General features: G+C 43.2%; 1 protein-coding gene across 5 annotated transcripts in view; it reads left to right on the top strand.

Moving 5' to 3' along the window:
* ESR1 (estrogen receptor 1) overlaps positions 1-17,420 on the top strand; it is a 412,991-nt gene extending 395,571 nt beyond the window's left edge. For all 5 annotated transcript variants that reach the window (XM_025384525.1, XM_025384527.1, XM_025384524.1 and 2 more), the window contains 2 exons: positions 8,604-8,787; positions 12,875-17,420. In XM_025384525.1, the coding sequence (XP_025240310.1) occupies positions 8,604-8,787; positions 12,875-13,109 (419 nt within the window). In that variant the 3' untranslated portion in view covers positions 13,110-17,420. The remainder of the gene's footprint in view (positions 1-8,603; positions 8,788-12,874) is intronic.
* The last annotated feature ends 1,024 nt before the right edge of the window (positions 17,421-18,444 follow it).

Genomic DNA, 18,444 nt, shown 5'->3' with positions numbered 1-18,444 from the left:
AGGAGATACTGGTGTGGTCATCCTTGGAAAACACGATCTTCCCCAGTGTGTAAGAGCGGCTTCCTGCTCTGCGTTGTGGCTTAGTTATTACTGAAATACCAGGCAAGAAAGGGTGGGATCCAGGGAAACAAATATATCCAGGATGTTTTGGTCTGCCTTTTCTGGGAAAAAAGGAAACCCTCAAAGCCTCTGAGACCAGGTCATCCCAGTGGGACTAGAAGTTCCACATGGAACTTTCTGCAAACTCCTCTGCAATAGATGGACTGTGCATTTTCCAAGTGTGTCTTTAGGGCATCTTTTCTGACCTTGGAAAGATAGTAACTGACTGTGGAGTACAAAATCCAGAACCCTGGCTGTTTAAAAATACATTACAGATACAACTAATGAAAAGAAGGCTCCTAAGGAAAATATAGATACGTAATGGCTTTGTCCTAAAAGGTATAAGGCTATAATATTTTATTACAAAGGCTATAATATTTATTACAAAATTTATTTAAATAAATATTTAACATTTATTTAAATAATTAATATTTACTTTATTATTAATAATTAATACTTAAATATTTAAATAAATATAATGTTTCTTATAAAAATTAAAAACTAGGACTTTATATTTAAAAGTGAGATATTAAATTCTTTTTAAAAAGTGCACATTTAAGATTTTTTTTCTCAAGTCAACTGAATCAGTTCATCAGTTTCACTCTGAATGTGTTGATACACCAAGTATTTACTTTCCAGAACATCTAGTAGATTTCAATAAAAAATTATACAAGTTGAAAAATGTCACTGAATCAGAGGCATATGGTTGGTTATGTAGTATCTGTGCCAAGTGGGTATATAGCAATACCAAATGAACAGGACTGCCATGTTCCCTTGCTGGGTTCCAGCAAAAACACTCATCTTCACTGTCATCTCCCTTTGAGACCTCTTAGAGAGGACTTCGATAAGTGTATGGTCTTATACACACTAGTCTAACAATACACATTTGCTCAAGGATTGGGTTATGAGCATGCTCTTCACCTTTCAGGTAAACATTACACATCAGTAGAAGGATGGAAGTTTCCTATCTATGAACAAATATTTCCCAAAGCAGTAATCTCTTTATTCAATTCACATAATGAGAAGTTAGTTCCTCTACGCCATAGAGCAATCTCTTTGAAGTCTTTAGTAATGTTGAGGGCTTTGAATCATAATAAACTAGACATTCAAGTGTCTTAGGCTTGCCCCTTAGTTCTTTGAACAAATTGGTTGCTATGAAGTATGTTAGTATTCAGAATGAATGGATGGCATGATGGGGGATGTCTAGCTGGTTCTAGAATTTAGACTGTGGTTTCCATAACAAAGTGTGGCAGTATTGGTATTAGGGAATAGAATGATTTCTAAGTAAACTTTGCAACCTAAAGCCTTAAGAATGTAGGAAATGGCAACAAAAAGAGGCATACAAAACATTCCTCTGGCTTTATTCCTCTTTTCACAAATGTATTCACTTTCCCATCAGTAAGTCATAAAATACTTCTCATCTTGCATCAGAGTAGGACACCTACTGTAACAAATAGGCTACAAAATGTATAATGGCTCAAACACCTAGAAGTTTATTTCTTGTTTACTTAACAGTGCTGGGTCCATGAACAGGTTAGTATCATAACCCTCTCTGATGTGGTCACTCAGGGAGTCAGGCTGTTGAGGGCTCTGCCATCATGAATGGGTGGCTTCCAAGGTCATCCTAAGAGTTATCTCCATTATAACCAGTCCAGGCAGAAAGGAAGAACAGGCATGGAGGAGCAAGGATATCCATGGAGAAGTCATCCTCTTAAAGTCATCGTAGCATCGTGATAGGGCTCTTTTCACAAAACAAAGATACAGTCCATGTTTTCAAGATTTTACATTTTAGTAGCCACAATACAAAGAAGCTAAGATAGTCTTGTGATTCGTCATCCTGGCTGTTAATGGAGAGTTTTTTAAAAGCACAGATATCAGGGCTCCACCCTCAGCTTCCAATCATGAGGTTTTGATGGAACCTGACAGCTGCATCTTGTAAAACTCCACAGGAGATTCGGAGAGACAGCCAAGTTTGAGATTCACAAACCTTAAGAGAAAAATCTCCTTCAATTGCCAGTAACAAACTACCAGTCTAATAAAATATACATATTCCTTTGACTACTTTTAAATGAAACAACTAGGTAATAATTTACCTGTACATATAATTAAAAATTTAATGTATTTTATAACCATCATATAAAGGAGAAAATATTAAACTATACTAAAATAAAATGATATATATTTCAATGCAGATGCCCAAGCTTGACTAAAGTAGGAAACATAATACAGTAATAAAATGCTTATATATACTTATAATGAATGTTTGGATATGAGAAGACGATCAGAGGCTTTTTATACGAGAAGTACAGGCATATGAAAAAGCAGAAAAAGAGATGGACACCAGATTGAGAAAACTAAAAACTAACCAACCTATTTGTGTATGATAAAAGGAGAAAAAAAATAAATCGATTAGTAAAAATATGCTACTGTGTGGTCTAAATACTTGTCCCTTCCAAAACTCATGTTGAAATTTAATCCCCAATGTGGCAGTATTGAGAAGTAGGACCTTTACGAGATCATTGGTTCGTGAAGGTTCTGCGCTCATGAGTGGTTGAAACCATTCACCGAATAACGCGCTGGTGGATCAAGGAATATCCCAGAAGTGGGACTGGTAGCTTTCTAAGAGAAGGAAGAGAGACCTGCACTGGCACACTCAGCCCCCTTGCCATAGGAGCCACCTTGGGATCCTGCAGAGTCCCCACCAGAAAGAAGGCCCTCACCCAAGGTGTCCCCTTGGCCTAGGACTTCCCAACCTCCACAACTGTAAGAAATGAATTCCTTTTCTTTGTAAGTTACCCAGTTTCAGGTATTCTGTTATAAACAACAGAAAATGGGCTAAAACACATGCCAAGAAAATTCAAAGACTGTGGAAGTGAAAGAAGAATAAAATATGAAGAAACAATTTTGCAAATGAGTCTGGCTTTATTATAAGTGTATTGTCAAAGTGATTCCCTTTGTTATAAGATGAAAAAGAGCCAAAGTGGATAGAAACATTTATCCTATCTTAATATCCCACTACATTCAAGGCAAATATTCAGTCAGTCTCTAGAACTCAACAAGGCCTTGGAGATTATATCCTTTGGATAAGCAGTGGAGAAGACAAGATGGATTGGAAAAAGAAACAATAAAACATATAAGAGGCTATCAGGAAGCGTGTACAAAAACCCTGGAGATGATGTCAATGTAAAACAAAAAGATACAAACCTCAAAATGATTTTAATATGTACCCACAAAAATGGATTTCTTATCATGTTACAAATTTATTTTAAAACATATAGGAGGCAATAACAATATTTCATTGATGTGTACTATTTTATAATTGTTGGCTCTAATTTTATTTAGTAGAGTCTTACAGCTCCTGTCTACATATTTACATCCATTTGTATTGTTTTTGTAGTACCTGTTCAACTGCGCTGAAATCATTTCAATTAAATGCATGGTTGAAAAGCTGACATAATATATTCAATTGCCAAACTAAATAAAGTGAATAAATTATTTAATAATTTGGAGAAAATATATTCCATTTAAACTTCCTTCTCTATAACCAATTAATATACTGGAACTTTTGGGCATAGCCATGTGAAAGCTTTTCAAAACTTTTCACTACTTTTTTTTTTTTTTTTTTTTTTTGAGATGGAGTCTCACTCTGTCACCCAGGCTGGAGTGCAGTGGTGCGATCTCGGCTCACTGCAACCTCTACCTCCCGGGTCCAAGCGATTCTCCTGCCTCAGCCTCCCGAGTATTTGGGATTACAGGCACCTGACACCATGCGTGACTAACTTTTGTATTTTTAGTAGAGACAGGATTTCACCATGTTGGCTAGGCTGGTCTTGAACCCCTCACCTCAAGTGATCCGCCTGCCTCGGCCTCCCAAAGTGCTGGGGTTACAGGCATGAGCCACTGCATCCAGCCACTCTAGATTTTTATTTGTAGTAGATTTAGTTCAGTAGGGCATTTGAGAGGCATAGGAACTGGAACAAATCCTTCATTGTTAGGGACTGTCTTGCACATTGTAGGACATCCAGTACAGTCCCTTCCAAGAAGTGGCAACAGCAGCCTCAGGCTGTCCAAACACCCTGTTAGGGACAGTGCCACTCCCAGAACCACAAAAGAACCACAATCATAGGAGAAGCATACAACAAACGTGTTTATCGGACGGTCAGCTTTGGTGGCACTTTTGAGCAAGCACGCTATTTGGTTGTAGAATGAGTCCCCAGTGGGGCACCCACCCAAAAGGCTGATGTGTGACTCATCCCTAGGACCTCTCTGTGAGTGCTAAAAGCTCCTCCTTCTCCAAGCTGAGTGGCAGCTTTCTGGTCCAGACTATTTAAACTGTGACTTGAGGAATTTTCTTCACTTTTTCCTTTGAGTCATTCTGTTTTTGATCAAGCTGCAATAGAATGAAGGACTCTCTCAGGGTCTGCTGTCACATCCTTCCTTCGGGAACATAAAGAAAATCTGGCCTGGCTTGAAGAGTTTGTCCTCAAGCATCTGGTAAGCCATAGGCATCAGCGTCTCTTACTTCTCCAGGGACATTTAGATGTGCCCCCCATCTCCATGGAGACCATGGCGAGGGGACCCCTGGTTGTACTAGAGCTTCCTTCTGGGCACAGCCACACCGCATGGGTACTGCAGTGTACGACACACCTCCTCCAGCTCTTGGAAGACTCCGTTATCTAGAAAAGTGCTGAGAAATAGAGAACGGGGTTCCTCTGGGGTGGAGATGGAAAGAGGAAAAGGAAGAGAGAATGTCCTAGCAAAATGAGAGAAGGTGAGGGACAGCAGAATTGAGAGTGAGGGAGAGAGCAAGAGACTAAATTGCGATGTCTTGTACATAGGGGTATCCTCGTGGCTTTGCTCCCCTTTCGTTTGTACCACTCAGTTTCCCCAGACTCTTCCTAGATATCTCCTTATTGGCTATAAGATTCAGGATGCCTAGAAGCTCAGATTTGCTGGCAGCATCTCAAGACTGGATAATGACATATAGATTTTGTTTGTTTGTTTCCATCATTGGGATTTGGAGCAATCTCCAGAGTTGCAAAAGCCTACCTTGTTGCAAGAATATTTCTGCGGGTCCACACTGTCTGCTCACTTGCTTTGTGCTGCTGGGCACAGTGGTGTGGCCATCCAGGGTGGGAGAGACCACCTGGGATATGGAAACTACCAGCAGCCCTGTTTTGCTCTTGCTTATTGGCGGTGGTTGCCAAAGCACATGAAGCATTCTGGGAATCTGAATTTCTGTTGTTTCTCCCAAATGGCCCCTGAAGGGCAACAGGCAGCAAACATGGACGACATTTTGCCAGAAAAGTCCAGAAAGAAGATGGCTTCTGTTGTCAACTATTGGCATTTCAACAGGACCCTATTTTTATTTCTCAATATATTTGCACAGCTAGGAAGCATCTGCTGACAAGGATGAGATGATAAGCTGTATTGATGCCAAAACAGGACTAGAAAAACAGGCTTGTTCTGCAAATGGCCTGCATCCTGAGAGTCCGTGTTAAGAACATTCTCTCTCTGCAGGCAATATCTGCTCTTAAAACATTAACACTTGAAAGGAAGTAAGGCTTGGAATCCTTAGCATAGTCATGCACATACTAGGTTCTCAATAAGTGCGTGCTGGATGAAGGAAGCCACACGCACCTTAAGGAGGATGGAACACTGGCAGCCCAAGAAAAAAGTCACTCCCCAGAGGCTGAGTGCCGTGTCTTTGACCTCCATTGACAAGGTCATGGTGAAATGCTGGCTCTCGGGGTTGCTGAGGTCCCAGCACAGTGTGCTTTCTCGCCGTGGAAACAATAACAAGAGAAGTGATGCACACGTGTCACCTTTCCAGGCAGGGACATCCAAGCTGTTTGAGTCTCCATTCTGTGGTTTCCTTCAACAAGAAAGGGATTATTGGAGAATGAGACCGGCATCCTGGGTGGGAACAAAAACGGAAATTGGTAGAAAGTACATCATCCAAGTTGGTCTAACTCAGTTCTGTGGCTTGGGTGGGTTCCTAGGATATCCAGCTGGAGGCAGGGGCTCTAGGGGATGTGAGGCTGCACTGTGTATGATGTCACAGAGGACTGTGAGAGGCGGAGACAAGGGGAGGTAAACTGAGGCCCTCCTAGCCCTAATCCCCCAGCTCACACCCTCTGTTATCTGCCGCCTCCAGGCCAACACCACGGCCATGGGACATTTGCCTATTTTTCTGATAGACACATTCTTTCTCTACCAGCAGCCCACGTGGAACATAAGTGAAGTAATTCAGCAATTTCCTTCTTAACCTGCTGTCTCTCTGCTGCTTACTTCTTCTGTGCTGTTTGCTTTAGATCAAAGTGCCCCAGGGTACCAAAAGCTACATTATCCTATTCAACTGCGTGGAAACCAAGATCCCGACCATTCTGGTTTTGTTGTTATTGTTATGCTAGTTTTAAACCTTAGCCATTTTCCATTCTGGGCAATTACAACTCTGTTTACTATGAGTTCCTCTGTGTAGATGTTTCTCCCATTTCCAACCTACAAACTGCTACGTGAGCAGTAACTTGTCACCATGTTTTCCGCATAAAGTCAGGGATGGATAAACTTGGGAGCCTTTAGCTCTTGAAGGTGCTGATGAGGAAGGGGAGAGGAGAGGAGAAGGAATATGTTTGTGAGATGGTCAGTGGGCTGAATAGTGGGATGACCGATAAGTGTTGCTATAAATACACATAATCTGGGGAAAAAAACCAAAACACTGTCATCTGCTCCCTGCAAAGCGGTGTGATTAGGCAGGATGGAGCTTATTTCTGCAGTGTTAGAAAATGCATCCTTGTAGTCCCCAAAAAGCCTGTTCCATCCTGCCCATCTCTTGTTCTCAATACTTCTCAGTCCACTGTCACTCATTTTCTTCCTGTCCTTGGGTTGAGGTCTCAACTTCTTGTAATAGAATTTTTTCAGTTACAAGCGACAAAAATCCAACTCTATCTTAAGCTAAAAGGGGATTCACTGATACACTGTTAGGAAGGATATATGAAAGCTCAAAGGTCAAGTGAAAAAAATGTAAGAACTAAGAACTTGGCCAGGTGCAGTGGCTCACGCCTGCAATCCCAGCACTTTGGGAGGCCAAGGTGGGTGGATCACGAGGTCAGGAGTTCAAGACCAGCCTGCCAAAGATGGTGAAGCCCTGTCTCTACTAAAAATACAAAAATTAGCTGGGTGTGGTGGCGGGCACCTGTAATTCCAGCTACTTGGGAGGCTGAGGTAGAGAACTGTTTAAACCCTGGAGGCAGAGGTTGCAGTGAGTCGAGATCGTGCCACTGCACTCCAGCCTGGGTGACAAAGTGAGACTCTGTCTCAAAAAAAAAAAAAAAAAAAGAAAAGAAAAAGAAAAAACTAGGACTTTGTGACTACTACCTGGATCTCTCTCTCTCTCTCTCTCTCTCTCTCTCTCTCTTTCTCTCTCTCTTTCACCCCCACACTATCACCTCTGCTTGTTGTCAGTAGTTTCCTTTCTGCAGACAGGAGTTCCATGTGCTGGGAAGAGGGCCATTCAGAGCCCTGTATTCTCATCCTCCCAGTTTAGCAATGCTAGAGGAAAGAACTTTTGTCCCACCACCTCACATACAATCTCAGAAATAGGCTCTTATTTTCTGGCTCGAGGCTAATGCTGTCCAGAAACACCAGGTGCCGTGATGGTCTCACTTTCTGTCCTGGATCTGTCTGTGGGGCCCAGAGAGCAGGATCTATTTCAGAAAATAGGTAAGAGAGGAAAAACTTACGTGGCCATAAAAAACCAGTGGTTTTCAAGGTGGCCTATACCCATCCACATCCTAAACTTTTGTGCTGAGGCTTAGTGCTTAGACTTCAAACTTGATCTAAAGTGCAAACTTGATTAAAAGTGCTTAGGCTTCAGACTTGATCTAAAACAGAAATCCTACTTGGAAACATCACCTTCCAATCACTTAGCCAATCGCTCATCACTCTCTGTCTCTGAATCTCACCACGAGTTTCACACATCTCCCGAGAGAGCGCGTCTCCTTTATCATTACCACCTGTGGAGTCAGCAGATTGGGTTTCATCTAAGCTCTGCCCGCCTATATGCGAGTTCCCTAGCAGGTTAGTGACTTTAGTGACTTTCTCTGCCCTTTAGTTTCTTGATGTGAAAAGGAACAACAGTGGCTGCTCACAGGGTTGTCAATTACACGGTCAATTACATTACATGGACAATTCATGTTGGTGTCAGACCTGTCTGAGAAAAGATGGCCCATGCTACCATGACAGGCCCCAAGGCCAACAGCCCCTTTCTTGGTCATGGCTCACATAAAGGGGCCCCCCTTGGTTTGCTGGTGCTCTGAAACTTGCATATGCCTTAGGAATTTTACATTGTAACTCGGTTTCAAATGGGTCTGGAGCATCCCCAATGCTAGACTACTGTGCTGGGGAAGGCCACTGGCTCGTTATTACATCCCAAGAGCACTCTGGGTCTCCTAGACCTCATCCTCTTTGAGCTTCTCTCTCTCACTCTCTCTCTGCACATTCAGGAGTGTACACATTTCTGTCCAGCACCCTGAAGTCTCTGGAAGAGAAGGACCATATCCACCGAGTCCTGGACAAGATCACAGACACTTTGATCCACCTGATGGCCAAGGCAGGCCTGACCCTGCAGCAGCAGCACCGGCGGCTGGCCCAGCTCCTCCTCATCCTCTCCCACATCAGGCACATGAGGTGAGGCATCTGTGGGCTTCCTACAGGAGAGACATAAAGAAAACACGCCCCCAAACCTATGTGACAGCTGGCCAGGAAGGACTGGTGCCTGCATATGGAGAGCGCACTTGTGAGAGTTCCTGGCACAGAATAAGCATAAATGCTATGGGAGGACAGGAGAGATATGTTTTAAATCTGCATGGGTCACAGGGCAAGTGTCAGAGAAGGCATAGAGGAAGCGATACTTATGCTTGGTTTAAAGCATGTGCTTTGGGGCAGGGGTTTAGAGATTGGGTGCAGTGTGCAAATAGGAGGAGGGGGCCAATCAAGAGAAGCCTGTGAGCGTACACATCCCCTGAAGACACTGGGCACATCTGTTATGGTCCCTGTGCACACCTGGATATCCTAAATGAGAGACCCTGGGGCCAGATGCCTCACAGAGAGTCAATGTTGATTCCTTCATACCTGTTGAACCCCTTCTTGTCACCCCCACTGCCATTACCCTAGTCTAAGCCACCATCATTTTCTGTTGGACTTCTGGGCCAGTCACTGAACATGTATGCCTGCCTGTAATCTAGATCCTTTCTAGATCATTCTCCATGATGTGTCCAGAGTGATCATTCTAGAAGCAAATCTGATGTCATCCTCCCGCTTAAAACCCTTCAGTGGCTTTTCATTGCTTTTAGATAAAAGTATAAACCCTTTCACTTTGTTTTTATTACTCCTTATGATTCAGCCCTTACTTAGCTTACGAGGACTTCCTCATGTCTGAGCTCTAGCCATAATAGCTGACTGTTGGATGAGTCATCTGGGGGAGGTTCTTCTTCAGGTTGCAGATTGGCGGGCAGCCCTCCTGACCTCAGCTGGGCTCACTCACACATCTGGGAGGCAGCTGCCTGAGGCCAGGGTGACTCTGCTCTGTGTCTCATGTCTCCTATCCTCCTTGTACCCACATGTTAGCTGGGACATGTTCTCATAGCAACTGCAGAGGCATGAGAAAGCGATCCTGTTTGGGCAAGTGCATTTTACTATTTTCTTTCACTCATGTCCACTGACATTTCATTGGCCAAGCAAGCATGTGAGGAGTCCAGAGTCAAAGATGGACATGTTGCCAGGGGCATGAATATTTCTGAGCAATAATCTAACCTGTCATAGCTCAGATCTCACTCCTTGAAGGAAGCATCTCCTAACCCTTAAGACCTAGTTGGAACTTATACTCTGTTCTTCCCTATGGTTACTGCCCATTTTACTATTTTTCTGCCCATTTAGATTGACAACTCTGTGAGCCATGGCTTGCTTACCCAATATCACCTAGCACGGTGCAGAGCACATAGTAAGTACTCAACAAATGTTTTGTGTAAGAGCTAAGGAAGGATACCAGCAGAGAAAATAGAGTCTTTCTATGCCAAAAGGTGAAAGTGGCCTCATTTCCATTCCATCGTCCTGCAATTTGGCCAAAAGCTTAGTGGATACCATTCTCATGAGCAGACCTTATCTGCAGGGAAGAGATGGGGAGACTGCCGGGTTATGTATTGCAGACTCCAGAAGGACCACAGCGATGATTCAAAGTGATGACACTAGGACAGGTACTCATGGGTGATGAAGCCTACATGACCTTGAGCTTACACCAGGCCCCTAGGAATGAAAGAGATTCCTTCTCTTAGTGGCTATGAGGGAAGGCCTATGATGTCTTAAGAAGGTTGGATTCTATCATTTTTAAGGGACCTTCAAATCCTGAGACCATGATTCAAATGGCAAGAAGTTTGCTTCATTAAAGTCCCAGGCACCACCCTTTCCAGAGACAACCTTAAAAAATTATTAGCTCCTGGGAAAATAGATGTATCTGATTTTCTTTGCATCCCTCACAGTGCCGTATATGAAGACTTACATATGGTAAAGGCCCACAACGTTATTACTGAGTGAGTGAACGAAGAAATGAGGGAATGAATGAATGAACAAATGACTCATGGCAGGCTTTTCCCTGCCCTGTGAATTCGGCTTCTACTTGGTAATTGCAGTAGGTAAGGTGATTGCAGTCTCTGTTCTCAGGGTTCCCCAAGGATCCCTGTGTAACAGACGGAGGAATCACATCTGTCAGGTAGAGAAGGTGACTGCATTCAGAGTATACATTTCCAGTCTTCCCTGTCTTTTTCTTTTGATGAGTATTAGAGAGAGGGAAGCCGTGAGTGGATCAGATGCCAAAATCCCTGGCTGAGAGAATAACCTTACCCTGGAGGAAAACATCTTAGCTTTGACTCTGAGCTGGGAATGTCAGTGATGTTGTAGATTCAATGCATTGCGGTTGGGTGTTTCTATTTGTTGAAAGGAATTGCTGAATTTTCAAATCCATTAACTGCTTGTCAGCATTAGCAAGCCTAATTAGTTAATACTAAGTAAATTTGCACTAAATATACAACCCTGGCTGATTTTACTGGCCACGCCTGGCAGAGGGCAGCAGCAAGGTGAAAGTGCTGTAGTTTCTGTTAGAATCGTGTGAAAAGCTGGAGAGAGGTTGCTTCTCTTTCTCTCTCTCTCTGTCTCCTGTCTCTCTCTCTCTCTCACACACACACACACACACACGATTGTAATAATAATAATATTTTGGTTCCTCACTACAGCCAACCTAAATCACAGAAGTCTATGTTGTTAAGTAAGCTTGGCCCCAGCCATATGTTGCTACTCAGAGAATTCAATATCAGATTTCATCTGACTGTAAATGTGAATCATCAGGTTGCATGAGGAACACAGTGGCAGATCCAGGGGGCATTTAACTTTTATAGCATTTTAAATGGGGGGTGGGGAAGTAACACTTAAACAAGTAATTTAGACCATGTTGTAGGCCCTGAATAGCTTTGATGTTGTGTTTTCATGGCAGGTCTCCAACTTGAGCTGAATTTTCCCCTACTGAAAATGCAAATTTTTCTAAGACATTCTCTTGGCCCTGCTACTCATGATACATATTTCTTTTAAAAGAAATTTCAAACTAGATAATAGTTGTTCTCCTCCCCACCCCCGCCACCAGTAGTGTGGTGGGGCAGCAGAGTTGTGGCTGGTGGAGGAGAGCAGAGGAGGAGAGTAGGGAAAGGAGAATGCCGTGTGCCTACATTTCCCTCTGCCCATTTCCCCCCTTGTTTTCCTGAACATGAACTGAGCTCTGGGCACTGTTTTAGGCCTAGCAGGGGACAGGATAAAGCCTGCTTCTCTAGGAATTCGCCCTGAGTGTGTGAGTGTGTGCATATGTGTGTTTGGAGGCGGAGAGAATAAACACAAATAAATAAAAAGGAGAATTTCAGGTAGTGATAAGTATGCTAAGAGAAACAGACCAGTGTGAAAGAGGAAGGCTGAGACTGCAGAGGCTTGAGGCCGCTGCCACTGGGTAGCGGTAGACCTTTCCGAGCAGGCGGCATTTGAAGACTGGAGGAAGGTGCATCCCAGGAAGTAGGAACAGCAAGTGTGGGTCCCCTAAGTCTTGGGGGGAGCTTAGTTCCTTTAAGGGCAGCACAAAAATCAGTGTGGCTACGGAGAGTGGGTTAGGGGAGACAGGCAGGAAGAGCTTGGAGATGTGGATGGAAGCTGGACCAGTTGGGCCTTGTAGAGCATGGAAAGACATTTAGATTGTATTCTGAGTTAAATGGGAAGTGACGTGAGAGATTTAACAGTGGAGCGTCTTGAACTGCTTTACGCATTTAAAATACTGGCTCCTTCATGGCTGACTATCTCCTGTTCTCTTTTTAGATGCACTGGCGATCCTATTTGAATGCATTTAGATCCTATTGGAAGGGAATAGGATCTCATTTGAGGCCGCGGAGGGCCGTGGAAGTCACCTGCATAGCAAATACCCTGAAAGTGGCTGCAGGGAGAGTGTGAGGGTGGGACCACCCACGTAGGAGGTGGAAAATGAAAACCTCACAGCCATGAGTTCCAGATTAGGGCCTCTGAAAGCCCTCAGCTTTCCCAGCTCCCATCTTAAAGTGGGTCTTTAAACAGCAAGAAAGATTGGCTGCCATGTGTCTTTGGAGTTCCTCTTCCTTCCCCTTCTAGGGATTTCAGCACTCCTGGGGCTCGGGCTGGCTCTAAAGTGGTCCTCTCTGTGTCTTCCCACCCACAGTAACAAAGGCATGGAGCATCTGTACAGCATGAAGTGCAAGAATGTGGTACCCCTCTACGACCTGCTGCTGGAGATGCTGGACGCGCACCGCCTACATGCGCCCACTAGCCGTGGAGGGGCGCCCATGGAGGAGACGGACCAAAGCCACTTGGCCACCGCGGGCTCTACTTCATCGCATTCCTTGCAAAAGTATTACATCACGGGGGACGCAGAGGGTTTCCCCGCCACAGTCTGAGAGCTCCCCGGCTCCCCCACGGTTCAGATAATCCCTGCTGCATTTTACCCTCATCATGCACCACTTTAGCCAAATTCTGTCTCCTGCATACACTCCGGCATGCATCCACCACCAATGGCTTTCTAGATGAGTGGCCATTCATTTGCTTGCTCAGTTCTTAGTGGCACATCTTCTGTCTTCTGTTGGGAACAGCCAAAGGGATTCCAGGGCGAAATCTTTGTAACAGCTCTCGTTCCCCCTGTGCTATGTTACTAAGCGTGAGGATTCCTGTAGCTCTTCACAGCTGAACTCAGTCTACGGGTTGGGGCTCAGACGACTCTGTGCATTTAAGCTACTTGTAGAGACCCAGGCCTGGAGAGTAGACATTTCACCTCTGATAAGCACTTTTTAAATGGCTTTAAGAATAAGCCACAGCAAAGAATTTAAAGTGGCTCCTTTAATTGGGGACTTGGAGAAAGCTAGGTCAAGGGTTTATTATAGCACCCTCTTGTATTCCTATGGCAATGCATCCTTTTATGAAAGTGGTATACCTTAAAGCTTTTATATGACTGTAGCAGAATATCTGGTGACTGTCAATTCATTTCCCCTATAGGAATACAAGGGGCACACAAGGAAGGCGGATCCTCTAGTTGGCAAGACTATTTTAACTTGATACACTGCAGCTTCAGATGTGCTGAGAGCTCTGCCTCTGGCTTTCCGGTCATGGGTTCCAGTTCATTCGTGCCTCTCATGGACCTATGGAAAGCAGCAAGTTGATCTTAGTTAAGTCTCCCTATATGAGGGATAAGTTCTTGATTTTTGTTTTTATTTTTGTGTTACAAAAGAAAGCCCTCTCTCCCTGAACTTGCAGTTAGGTCAGCTTCAGGACCTGTTTCGGTGGGTGCTGTACTTGGATCTTCCCGGCGTGTGTGTGCCTTACACAGGGGTGAACTGTTCACTGTGGTGATGCATGATGAGGGTAAAGGGTCGTTGAAAGGAGCAGGGGCCCTAGTGATGCATTTAGCCCTGGGGCATGGAGCTGAACAGCGCTTGTGCAGGATTGTTGTGGCTACTAGAGAACAAGAGGGAAAGTAGGGCAGAAACTGGATACAGTTCTGAGGCACAGCCAGACTTGCTCAGGGTGGCCCTGCCACAGGCTGCAGCTACCTAGGAACATTCCTTGCAGACCCCGCATTGCCCTTTGGGGGTGCCCTGGGATCCCTGGGGTAGTCCAGCTCTTCTTCATTTCCCAGCGTGGCCCTGGCTGGAAGAAGCAGCTGTCACAGCTGCCGTAGACAGCTGTGTTCCTACAACTGGCCCAGCACCCTGGGGCACGGGAGGAGGGTGGGGACCGTTGCTGTCACTACTCAGGCTGACTGGGGCCTGGTCAGATTACATATGCCCTTGGTTGTTTAGAGCTAATCCAAAATCAGGGTTTGGTTTGGGGAAGAAAATCCTCCCCCTTCCTCCCCCACTCCCACCGCCTCCACTCCTGCCAGCTCATTTCCTTCAATTTCCTTTGACTTATAGGCTAAAAAAGAAAGGCTCATTCCAGCCACAGGGCAGCCTTCCCTGGGCCTTTGCTTCTCTAGCACAAGTATGGGTTACTTCCTTTTTCTTAACAAAAAAGAATGTTTGATTTCCTCTGGGTGACCTTATTGTCTATAATTGAAACCCTACTGAGAGGTGATGTCTGTGTTAGCCAATGACCCAGGTGAGCTGCTCAGGCTTCCCTTGGTATGTCTTGTTTGGAAAAGTGGATTTCATTAATTTCTGATTGTCCAGTTAAGTGATCACCAAAGGACTGAGAATCTGGGAGGGAATTAAAAAAAAAAAAAAAGTTTTTATGTGCACTTAAATTTGGGGACAATTTTATGTATCTGTGTTAAGGATATGTTGAAGAACATATTTCTTTTGTTGCTGTTTGTTTAAGAAGCACCTTAGTTTGTTTAAGAAGCACCTTATATAGTATAATATATATTTTTTTGAAATTACATTGCTTGTTTATCAGACAATTGAATGTAGTACTTCTGTTCTGGATTTAATTTGACTGGGTTAACATGCAAAAACCAAGGAAAAACATTTAGTTTTTTTTTTTTTTTTTTTTTGTATACTTTTCAAGCTACCTTGTCATGTATACAGTCATTTATGCCTAAAGCCTGGTGATTATTCATTTAAATGAAGATCACATTTCATATCAACTTTTGTATCCACAGTAGACAAAATAGCACTAATCCAGATGCCTATTGTTGGATATTGAATGACAGACAATCTTATGTAGCAAAGATTATGCCTGAAAAGGAAAATTATTCAGGGCAGCTAATTTTGCTTTTACCAAAATATCAGTAGTAATATTTTTGGACAGTAGTTAATGGGTCAGTGGGTTCTTTTTAATGTTTATACTTAGATTTTCTTTTAAAAAAATTAAAATAAAACAAAAAAAAATTTCTAGGACTAGATGATGTAATACCAGCTAAAGCCAAACAATTATACAGCGGAAGGTTTTACATTATTCATCTAACGTGTTTGTATTCATGTTAAGATACTACTACATTTGAAATGGGCAGAGAACATCAGTGATTGAAATGTTTGCCCAGGGGTCTCCAGCAACTTTGGAAATCTCTTTGTATTCTTACTTGAAGTGCCACTAATGGACAGCAGATATTTTCTGGCTGATGTTGGTATTGGGTGTAGGGACATGACAAAAAAAAACTCTTACGTCTGCTTTCTCCCACTCTGAGGCAAGTTAAAATTTGAAAGATGTGATTTACCTGGGGGCTCAGGTATGGTGGGGAAGTAGATTCAGGAATTTGGGGAATGGCAAATATATGAAGAAAAGTATTGAAAGTATTTGGAGGAAAATTGTTAATTCTGGCACCTGGAGTGTGCACCAGGGTTCCGTAGTCCACTTCTGCCCTGGAGACCACACATCAACTGGCTCCATTTACAGTCATTTCTAAAATAGCAGCTTCAGTTCTAGAGAAGAAAGAACAACATCAGCAGTAAAGTCCATGGACTAGCTAGTGGTCTGTGTTTCTTTTCCCCATTGCCTCGCTTGCCGTAATGATTCTGTAATGCCATCATGCAGCAATTATGAGAGACTAGGTCATCCAAAGAGAAGACCCTATCAACGTAGGTTGTAAAATCTAACCCCTAAGGAAGTGCAGTCTTTGATTTGATTTCCCTAGTAACCTTGCAGATATGTTTAACCACGCCATATCCCATGCTTTTTGGGGGCTGAACAAATAAGGGACTTACTGATAATTTACTTTTGATCACATTAAGGTGTTCTCACCTTGAAACCTGATACATTGAAATGGCCATTGATTTGGGCCATTGGCTTAGAGTACTCCTTCCCCTGCATGACAGTGATTACAAATCCTTTCCTATTCATACTTTCCAATTATGAGATGGACCGTGGGTACTGGGAATGATCACTAACACCATAGTAATGTCTAATATTCACAGGCAGATCTGCTTCGGGAAGCTAGTTATGCGAAAGGCAAATAGAGTCATACAGTAGCTCAAAAGGCAACCATCATTCTGTTTGGTGCAGGTCTTGGGAGCGTGATCTAGATGACTCTGCACCATTCCCAGGTTAATCCCCTGAAAAGTTACTCTCAACTGGAGCAAATGAACTGTGGTCCCAAATATCCATCTTTTCAGTAGCGTTATTATGCTCTGTTTCCAACTGCATTTCCTTTCCAATTAAATTAAAGTGTGGCCTCGTTTTCAGTCATTTCAAATTGTTTTCTAAGTAATTGCTGCCTCTATTATGGCACTTCAATTTTGCACTGTCTTTTGAGATTCAAGAAAAATTTCTATTCTTTTTTTGCATCCAATTGTGCCTGAACTTTTAAAATATGTAAATGCTGCCATGTTCCAAACCCATCGTCAGTGTGTGTGTTTAGAGCTGTGCACCCTAGAAACAACATATTGTCCCATGAGCAGGTGCCTGAGACACAGACCCCTTTGCATTCACAGAGAGGTCATTGGTTATAGAGACTTGAATTAATAAGTGACATTATGCCAGTTTCTGTTCTCTTCACAGGTGATAAACAATGCTTTTTGTGCACTTCATACTCTTCAGTGTAGAGCTCTTGTTTTATGGGAAAAGGCTCAAATGCCAAATTGTGTTTGATGGATTAATATGCCCTTTTGCTGATGCATACTATTACTGACGTGACTCGGTTTTGTCGCAGCTTTGCTTTGTTTAATGAAACACACTTGTAAACCTCTTTTGCACGTTGAAAAAGAATCCAGCGGGATGCTCGAGCACCTGTAAACAATTTTCTCAACCTATTTGATGTTCAAATAAAGAATTAAACTAAAGACAACAAGTTTGTTTTTTGTAAGCTCCTCTTCTTGCTAGCAGTTTGCCACTGATCATCTAAAATCAAGGTGGTTAAACAATCTGTAACACACAGCGAGTCTGAATGCTAAGGCCTCTCCTCACCTCACTCCCTCTGCCCAACACCCTCAGGTGTATCAGGAAGTGTGTGGACACTGTGGTCAGGCAGACCTGGCCTCAATTCTTGGCTTCACCTTTACAAATTTTATGATCATTGGCAATTGATTTTTCAGAGTTTCGACTTCCTTATCAACAATATGATGATAAATAATGACGCCTGGCCAGGCGCGGTGGCTCAAGCCTGTAATCTCAGCACTTTGGGAGGCCGAGATGGGTGGATCACGAGGTCAGGAGATCGAGACCATCCTGACTAACATGGTGAAACCCCGTCTCTACTAAAAAAATACAAAAAACTATTGTGAATAGTGCCACAATAAACATACGTGTGCATGTGTCTTTATAGCAGCATGATTTATAATCCTTTGGGTATATACCCAGTAATGGGATGGCTGGGTCATATGGTACATCTAGTTCTGGATCCTTGAGGAATCGCCATACTGTTTTCCATAATGGTTGAACTAGTTTACAATCCCACCAACAGTGTAAAAGTGTTCCTATTTCTCCACATCCTCTCCAGCACCTGTTGTTTCCTGACTTTTTAATGATTGCCATTCTAACTGGTGTGAGATGGTATCTCATTGTGGTTTTGATTTGCATTTCTCCGATGGCCAGTGATGATGAGCATTTTTTCATGTGTCTGTTGGCTGTATGAATGTCTTCTTTTGAGAAATTATTGCGGCACTATTCACAATAGCAAAGACTTGGAATCAACCCAAATGTCCATCAGTGACAGACTGGATTAAGAAAATGTGGCACATATACACCATGGAATACTGTGCAGCCATAAAAAAGGATGAGTTTGTGTCCTTTGTAGGGACATGGATGCAGCTGGAAACCATCATTCTTAGCAAACTATCACAAGAACAGAAAACCAAACACCGCATG

This window comes from Theropithecus gelada, chromosome 4, assembly GCF_003255815.1.
Source record: "Theropithecus gelada isolate Dixy chromosome 4, Tgel_1.0, whole genome shotgun sequence".
NCBI classification, from domain to species: Eukaryota; Metazoa; Chordata; class Mammalia; order Primates; family Cercopithecidae; genus Theropithecus; species Theropithecus gelada.
Note: the sequence above shows the minus strand (reverse complement) of the source record. Positions and strands in the feature narration are given on the sequence as shown.